Source organism: Trichoplusia ni, chromosome 1 (assembly GCF_003590095.1).
Source record: "Trichoplusia ni isolate ovarian cell line Hi5 chromosome 1, tn1, whole genome shotgun sequence".
In the NCBI taxonomy this organism is placed as follows: Eukaryota; Metazoa; Arthropoda; class Insecta; order Lepidoptera; family Noctuidae; genus Trichoplusia; species Trichoplusia ni.
This window is the reverse complement of record NC_039478.1, coordinates 5,975,503-5,985,302: the sequence shown is the minus strand read 5'-3', so window position 1 is coordinate 5,985,302 and position 9,800 is coordinate 5,975,503. Positions and strand designations below refer to the sequence as shown.

General features: G+C 34.9%; 1 protein-coding gene across 1 annotated transcript in view; it reads left to right on the top strand.

Moving 5' to 3' along the window:
- Positions 1-270: 270 nt before the first annotated feature.
- The window catches only part of LOC113491903 (dual 3',5'-cyclic-AMP and -GMP phosphodiesterase 11-like), a gene marked incomplete at its 5' end in the record, with an annotated part of 40,259 nt that continues 30,729 nt past the window's right edge, over positions 271-9,800 (top strand). The window contains 2 exon segments of the mRNA XM_026869121.1: positions 271-387; positions 4,711-4,888. Coding sequence (XP_026724922.1) covers positions 271-387; positions 4,711-4,888 — 295 coding nt within the window.

Genomic DNA, 9,800 nt, shown 5'->3' with positions numbered 1-9,800 from the left:
TCGCATTTATAATATTAGTAGGGATTGTATCTAAATCTAGAAATGTAAGTTCTTGTGTGGGAGCGAGCATTGTTTGATAATCTGGCTAAAACAATTTATTGTCTATAGCAAATTTTCAACAACTGAACGTCCAAAGTTGATTTTTTTCCGAGGATATCAAACATGTCTCTTATTGAATTGATTTATTATAAGCTTATTTTTTAGGTTTTACTTGTTTTTAAGAATATAATTATTAAAGATATGTTAAAATTATATGATGTTTCTTCTCAGGAAGGCGACGCGGCAAGTGGTGGACGCGTGGTTGGTGTCGCACGCGACGCCGCCGAGCGCCGAGCTCGCGTCGCCGTCGCGCGCCGGCTCCGGCTCAGGGGCGACCACACCTGTCAGGTAAATTACTATTTCTATAGTAAATGGAGAAGAAAGAAAGCATTTATTCGCCGGTATGATGCATATAGAACACAAAACAGACAAGCAAATATACATACAAAACAAAAGAACATGAAAAAATGACAAAACAGAAAGATAGGAGAAAAATATGCGACACAAGCATGCGAGCTGGCTTTCGCTCAGCATATGCAGCGATCCTATGCGACACAGTGTTGCGGCGCTGGTTTTCAGTGGTGGCCGACACTAACATGTAACACATCACAATCATTTTTGTTACATCACAAACAGTCTATATCTAGTCTTCTCTGGTCACACACATTGCATACGTTAATCGACTAGTCATCCAAAATTCATATTTATATATTTTTTAAATATCAATCTGTATACATTACTGCATGTATATTTCTGTAAATCATAATTTAAGCATAGTTCAAAGCTCCTTTTTACATCGATAATAACACGGCAGACCGAAAGATTTATTTATATACATTATTTTATATCATCAGAAGATGACAAACTTGACACTGTCGCACGAAATAGTCTTCTGTTAGGCAGAGTCCAAGACAAATGGAAGGAGGAAAGAAAGGCCTTTGCCCTGCAGCGGAACTCTAATGGTTGATCATAATAATAATATTTACATTAATATTTCACAGCAATAACCTGTCTTCTAAAGCTATAGGAGAAGACATTGATTAAGATCTTTATCCACCATACAAAAGTAATATTTATTTAAGCTTAATATAAATCCTCCCTCGTTATATCGTAATGGCATCTTTATTTAAATTCGATCCGGTGTAACTTTAATAAATGATGGTTAAGCCTAATGAATGAATGAGTGGGCGAAGTGTTACGTAAACTCGTCCTAAGCAAATAGAATATATTAGTCCCACAGCTGGGCAACTGGGCAAGACCCGATCTGTTAGTTTAGGCCAAACAAACAAGCTCGCGATGTCAAAGAGCTTAAACAAATAAATTTGAATGTGTTGACAACTGTTTATTTTATTGGGTGCAGATATTATAAAGGGACAATGTTAATACAATTTATAAATATTTTTTTAATGTCGACAAATTTATTTCAGTTCTAATGATTATTTCATAAAATACTGCATATATTCCAATAAAATGTTAACTATTAACGTAACTATAATTTCGATTTAAAGAATTACGTAAAAAATCCTAGGAAAACTATCATCTCCCGCGATAAAAGAAGTGGTTTATAATGATAGTCAAAAGTGCAACAACTTTAAAGAACTTAAGAAAATAAGTTTAATTATTTTAACCTCAGTTTGTAATCATCATCATACCTACAGAATATAGCATAAAAAAACATCCGCATATAGAACAATAACAAGTCATTATAACCTCGTAAAAATTCAAGTTTATACACTCCATCAATCTTAAGTCGCTTCGCCTTTATCTGCCGAACCACCTCCCGCACAGATTAGGAAGACTTCCAGGCCAAACTACATGCATAGTGATGAGCCATTTATAATGTTCGCGGGAAAATAGCAAGGAGGATTATTGATAAAGGAATTTAAAAATAATACTGCATGAAATGTCGTATCTAAAGGAATTTGCTTTTCTTAAAATTTGACGATATGTCTACAATTGCTTGTTACGTGTTTTCGAATGAAGACTTATTTCAGTAAATAAATTTTAGACCTCAAGAATAAAGACCTTTCTCATCATTGGTCTTTGGAATTTGGTCAGAAAGGAATGCTTTAGTGACAACAAATTTTCGTACTGTTGAATTTTTTTTTTCCAAATTCCAGCAACAGAATTAGAATCTCTTACTTTTTGTAACGTTAACAGCCTTATAAATGAATCAAAAGCAGTAGATTAATCTTAATTATGTACTCAAACATTAAACTTGCTTTAAGTTATCCGTTTCAAAAAAGTACAGAGTGCAAGAAAAATGCAGAACAAACCTAAAAGTTCCCCTTCATTATCTTGAAACTTTGGTTCTATTCTGAGAAGTTTTCAACCACGTAATTTTCTTCGAAACCAACACAATTTATATTCACGTAATACAAAGACTTTGCTACCTCCGAAACTCACCCTTTCATTGACTTGTTATTATTATCGGTTAAACAAACTTTGTGAATGGACGGTAATATTTGTGAATAAAGTTTTAAAAGTTTAAAATATTTCAAAAATTTTACTTTTTGTTTTTCCGTGTTATTTCTGTCTCAAAAAAGAGTTCTTTATCATAAGCTCACGCTCTACTATAAGAAAGAATATTTACAATGTCAAAAAGTTACAGGAACTTAATAATACTGATTAATATAGATATTTTGAAGTTTAAATTAAAAGCAACTAGATAAATAAAAGAATATGATGTAGATTTTCATTTGTAACGGTCCTCACTATCTATTCATACATATTGTCTGTCTCTCTAAGAAGTATCCTAATTTGTATTGTTGTTATTCAATATATTTCGAAATGTCGCTCTTGAAAGAAGTATTGGTCCCTTAAGTATGTAAACCACAAAGGAATAATACTACTTACACATATATCCTTTAGTCGCTTACAAAACTAAAATTTTCCTTTGATACATTCAAGATAACTGGGCTATTGAGAGTTGGACACGCGACGCTAAGGGTTTCGTACAAATATGCTAAAATACAAATCGGTTGGTTGCATCCAACAAATCTGATAACTTCATTATAAAAAAACCTACAAGATGCTATGATTATAATTATTGGCTTTTAAAAACCGTTTATTTAACTTGCAATGATAATACATCTTAATTATATAGCAGTAAATGAGCCGAAATTAAAACAACGAAGTGTTACGTATAAGTGTGATCTTAATAGCTTCCATTAAATTAGGATGACGATAATACTACTATTTAGGATTTGCCTAAAATAGTCCATTCTATGAAGTCGGTATTGTGTCGGTTCATGACATATCTGCTAATTCCATTTGGCGGCTGTCCAGTTTACTAATTGCTGAATGGATCTAACTTGCTCTTTGTGCACCTATTTTAGGCACTAAATTCGCAGTCGTATTGAATATTTGAAAGGTTAGTCCGTTATCTAATATATAAAATTCCCGTGTCACGATGTTAGTTACCGTACTCCTCCGAAACGGTTCGACCGATTCTTACGAAATTTTGTATACATATTGGGTAGGACTGAGAATAGAACAACATCTATTTACCATACCCCTAAGTGATAAGGGTTGCCCACACAAATTTTTTTTTTTTAATTTTTTGGACGAAATTGTTTGTTTTTATTTTTTTTATAATCTTGCTTTAAAAATACATACAACTAGAAAAAAAACATCGGCAAAACAACGTTTGCTGGGTCAGCTAGTAGATTTTATATAATAACTGGAAACACTTAGGGAAACGTGTGGGAATTTGTTGGTCTTAAATATTCTGGTTACATTTACGTAATTGAGCTTGAGTGATTTGGAAGGATCCTGATTTATAGATTTCCGTATCCAAAAATTAAAAACGGAACGCTATTAATATGGCTTTATCTTTCACCGAATACTTGTAACGAACTCTGATATATTCTTAAATATAACTAAACATTTTCTACACATAAAAGTTCTGAACGAAAGCATGATACCAGGAATTGACGTAACAAAACAGTTGGCGATACGATTAGGGCAATATTCTCTCACATCCGATTATTGCTATCTGTGTCCAAGCGAGAACATTTATGGGCCAATACGACCTCATTTTCCCAATAAAATCGGACACAATGCCTGCCTTGTAGTTCTTCCGTTAGTTCCAGTTATTCTAACTTAGAAATATATTTCTGATTCGTTCTCAGAATAATTTGTCGAAGCTATTGTATAGTTGTAAGTCATCGTGGGATTGTGAGCTCACAAAAGAAAATTATTCTTTATGTTATGTACTGTACTGACTTCTAGTAATCACTGTCATAGGAAGCCCTTGGCACTGGTAGTACATTTTTTGTTTTATGGAGAATATTTGATTTAATTTGTGAGTGTCATCCAGTTTAGTTATTTAAAGAAAATCCCACCAGAAACAAAACACTGTTTTTGTAATTTGTAAACGCTTGAAGAAAAACTGTTGCGATTATGAAAGCCAGACTAGGATAGGCTCAGATCGCTTACCTACTACCCCAAAAATAAATAGAGATCTTAGGCTAAGGTAATAATAATCGGATCTATTCAAATGGAGTGACTTTGTAGAAACGACTAACAAAAGTATTCTTTTAGGTAACGCTTTAAAAGTGCGGGAAACATGGCCCGCTTGAAATAACACTGATTGATTGAATTCTATAAAACATTTCTAAAAATCATGACTATATATTTAACAACTAATCCAAACTTATCCTTCAACAGGAAGATCTCAGCTCACGAATTCGAGCGAGGAGGTCTACTGAAGCCGTTGGTGACGACGGTAGACGGCACACCCACCTTCCTTGGAGACCAGCCGCCGCACGCGACACCCTCGCGGCCGCAGCGGAGGTCGCGCCACGAGCTGAGGCAGCTCGACGAGAAGGAACTTATATTTGAATTAGTGAGTATTTACTACTTTATTTAAAAAGTAAGACTGCACGGATAGCCGAGTGCCTTAGTGGCTGGTTCCATCCAAGCGTAGGCCAAGCATTATAGGCTCTGAGTATCCGTGTGTATGTGATTTGAATGATTGTGATACTCCCGCGTTTATAAAATAAAGACAAGAATTAATTTTTAAAATTTTGTTTAGTGGTTCCAGGGATCCCTTACGTTTTTATTTTAGAATGCGCGGACAGCCAAATAGTTGACTTTACCAATCAGCTTTTTGTGCAGTAACTGCAGTAATCATTACGTATTTTTTCGTAATTCGATGCATTCATAGGACAAGTTTGTAGCATGTTTTGTGTCTATATCATTTAAATCTTTGTACGCATCTTACGGCCCAAGGAGTATGCTTCTTAGTTCGGGCGCTCTAAGCGTTTTAACGAAATATTTTAAGGCTACTGACGTTTATAGTTTTTCTTCATTTCTTCTATTATGTCACTTGTCATATACATATCCTACTATGCCCATTATGTTAGACGGATGTTAAGTTTTACCACTTGAAAATGAAGACACTAATTAATAAAGGGTTAATAACTAAATAGTTATTAATTAACTCCAAGTGGATACCTATGTCGAGTACTTAAGTAATTAATGTAAGTAGTATAGCGATTAATTTATAATTGCTCTATCACATGCTAAGGGCAGGTTCACATAATCTACCTATTATAATTATATATCACTTAAAATATTATGTCAAACACGCAATGTTATTAAAATTGTATGAAGATGTATAGATAGTTCAACTTATCTTTGCATGCGTCGAAATGTGTGCGTGCGATTGAGAGATGGGTTATTATTGAAAATTATATTTATGTGAGAGCGACACACAAATGAAAACTGTGTTAGTTCACACTGCCACAGTGTATTTGAAGAGCGCACTCACACGTGGCGCAGTGTGCAAAGATGAGTTGACTATACCTCCCCTCAGGTTCATTGTACATTCCAAAATCGTACTTATATTATAAACGCGAAAGCCTGTAATATGGATGGATGTTTGTTACTCTTTCACACAAAAACCACTAGACAATTTTGGACGAAATTTGCTACACAAATAGTTTATAATCAGGATTATATTATCAGGATTCTGTTTTGAATCAATTTTATGTTTCTTTGGGAACATTTTGTAGTAGGCGGGCCTGCCAGCAACAGCTATTAATAAATAAAGAAATACGTTAAATACAGTGATATTAAAAGTCGGTCTATTAAATGGTATCACTAGGTAATATTGTCAACCTTGTACCTCATATCCCAGCGTAGAAAAACGACCTTCATTCAAACGCTAACAAAAGCTTATAAGCCAATGTAATTAAAATCGTATTTTCAGAAACATGCGCGTGGTTTCGATGAAATATTCACTTAATGAAAATCTCATTCCATGTGCTAGCTACTTATGAATGCAGTTTGTAGGCAAAGCTTTTGTAAGGCCAACTCGAAATACGTAATGAACCAGCGCAACATTTCACTAGCCCTAAGAAAGGTATTTAATTAACATAATAACACAAACTTGAATTTTAATCTCCTAATTATCAATTCAAATTAAACTGCGTAACCTTTCAGAATTAAAGTGTTTGCTTCTAAAATCCGCTTAAAACAAATTAGAAAAGATTACTTAATCGGTCGACTTGCTAATTTCTATTTCAACTTAATATTTTTTTACGAAGACAAAGCAATCTCAAAAAAGTTAATGCCAGTTTTAAGAAAGGCTTAGTACAAATTGATTTATGTCTTTGAATTTCTTTTGTTCTTACATTTGTTTTGAGAGAAAAACAAATGTATTTTTTAGTCCTCAGTTTCGCTCGAAGTCATTTGGAAAGTAAATGTCCTGTACTAATACCGATTTGATTAATTATACGTCAGAAAACAATTGGTGAACGTTAAACAACTATATACCATTTTGTATAGACAGATATTTTGGTCATCTTACTAATATTATTGACATGAAAACTATGTATGGCTGTTTGTTCCTCCTTCACGCAAAAACCACTGAACGGTTTAAGACGAAACTTGCTACAGAGATAGTCTATAAGCAAGATTAATGCATAGGATAGTTTTTCTCCCGATCATCTTCGATTTGAAGCGTACAACAGCAAGTCCTTAATATTCATCAGACAATGTTAACCTCTTAGCACCGCCAATATTTTTCAGGTCGTTATTAACCCTTCCCGGCTTCGATAAGAGTCAATTCATAACACATCGGGTGTCGGCTTACATGTGTACCTAAATTAGGCTGTCGGCTCTCCAGGTCAACTTCGATAAAACAGCGTGTTGCTTGATAATTCCTTAATGACACACATTCACGATGCCTGAGGTCATCGGAAAATTTGCGACTTAAGATGCCACCTCACTCCACAGGATTCTTCGATAGGTCTTTTACTGTGCAAGGTGTGCGCTTGTGGAACAAACTCCCTGCATCAATCAGAAAGGCTCAGACACTTAGCATCTTTAAAAAACTGGTAAAAGACCATCTCCTTTCTTTAAAGTCATCTTAAACACTGATTATCTGATTATTGTATGTATTCATTTTATTTCTTATTTCTATGTTATGTATGTTTATGTATACCTTTACATGTTTTTAACAATAGTGCACCACCTACCTCTGTACATACTGATATTTTTCCTGTCCATCCAAAGGTTGTCTGGAAGATATCGCTTTTAGCGATAAGACCGCCATTGTACCCTAACATTGTATGTATTAAGAATCACTGCTGTAATTCCATGGTGTACAATAAAGAATATTCTAATCTAAAGAATATTCTACTTGTAAACACCGTTTGACACACCCGTAAAGCTATAGACACGGTATTTTTATATATTTTTTTCATTGCTCTATGTATCCTTTCGGTAAAAATCACTCTGTAAGTCAATCATGTACAACTAGATGTTGCCCGCTGGCCTGCCCACTACAAATCGAAATTGATCCCACGGGAACATAAAATCGGGATAAAAACTATCCTATGTAGTATGTGTAAATCTGTTCAGTGTCTTTTTTCTTGAAAGTGGAACAAACATCTATTCATAATATTAGTTGTAGCTTAGCAAGTCGACAACTCATAATTTTCGAACGTTTGCGCTCGTTGCATCTCTCACACGTATTGGACTGACGCGTTAAGGTCACGTGGTCAAAAATTAATGTCATTCCCTTACGTGATTACGCTAAGTGTATAAAATTGTATATGCAATCGATACTGAAATAACTTAGCCGTTTTTTACTCTTTATTTTATGTAATAGCACTTAATTGTATGCACTTCAATCAAGTCATAGTCTTGTAAGTGTCATTTAATCGCAAGTATTGTTTTGTAATACGAACAATAATACCGAGATTGGTCTTATCATCCACTTGAGATTACTTACCGCCACGCAGTCTTATAGACCAACAACTTATCAGAGATCAGTAAAATACTCACGTACATTTTCGTCAATCAAGTTAACATTATTGCGCGTTACTGAAACTGCTGTAATATGCAGACCACGTCTGGTCCTGGAAAAAGCGGTCGCGATTCGCAGTTTCGCTTCCAGTTACTCTGTTTCTACGTCGATTCGGGTTAGTAGTCGATTCGCTCGAATTTGATTCGTAATAATAGTGCGTTACAAAATTTTGGTTAACCGGATTCGCCCGCTATTAAATTTGTCTCGGGCGAATCTGCCCCTAAAAATATTTAAAAATTGAAAGTAGTCGATTTGCCCAGCTCGGGCTACTAAGCCGTCGAGTCCTGGTTCGCCCGCATTTAATAAACGGTAGCATACGCGTCGGTACACATGCACCCGATGATACTTAACAATTTGACTTCTAATTTATTGGCTGCGATCTTGCGTGGGATTTGTACGTTATCGCTGTAACGAAGCTTCTTGTAAACGTTATTTAGACAAATGGTTTGTCTCTTGGGCTCTTTGGGCCACTGAGTTTTTTTTTAATGAGTATAGAGATTTTTATTTAGTTTTCTAGGTATTTGGTTTATGAAAACCTTTTTATACTTTCGTCATTTTATCATACTATCACACTCTTGTTGCCAAGAACGTATGAAGTAAATTGTTACATAAAATAAAAACAAAGCGTAGTCTATCCGACTCGACCTTGAGAATATAACATTTCCTTCGGGAAATCGTTCTAAAATATAAATCTTCAATCTTCTGCTTACGTTTTACTTTATTTTATGTGACTCGTGTACTAGTTGAGTGGACGCCTAGATAAACACCTCAGTATCGTGTGTGCGTAGGCGACCGTGAATATTCATAGCGCATTCATTGATGGCTGACGCCGACTAAAGAGCCGTTTATCTACTATAGATAAGTAGGTGCCGTATTGTTGTAATCTTTCGTTGGTTCGTCTTCAACGATACTTTGATGTGAAGTGTATTTTGGGGTGGGTCTATGTAAGGGTATTATTTAGATCAGCTTATAAATTAGTTTCAAAAAGTGAAAATTTGAAAATATTTTTTGGCTCCTAAAGCCGAATGCATAAATGTTTTCGGGCTGCATGCCGAAAAGACTGTAGTGGGATGAATTCGGCATTTGATGGATAAGAAGTCGCTCTGGACAAAATAGTCTTTAATCAAATAGGGAATACCTCTAACCCAAAGTGAGACACTAATTAGAACACACTAAAAAAAGACTTAATCATCATCATCTTAATCTGCCAGAACAGTAATAAGAAAATACGGTAATTTGTCCAATGAAAACGACCCTCAACTGAGTTCCATTCAGAACTTACTCCCGATTGAGTTATATGAAACGTAGTTCCTGACGAACCTAAATGTTTGGCTGAGTGTTCTCGTGTTACTGAAGCGTCACGTTCGACCCAAATTGACGTTAATTAATCATTTCGTGTACCTATTAATTGAGACGTTAGCTGAGGGTCCTTCAGCTATCG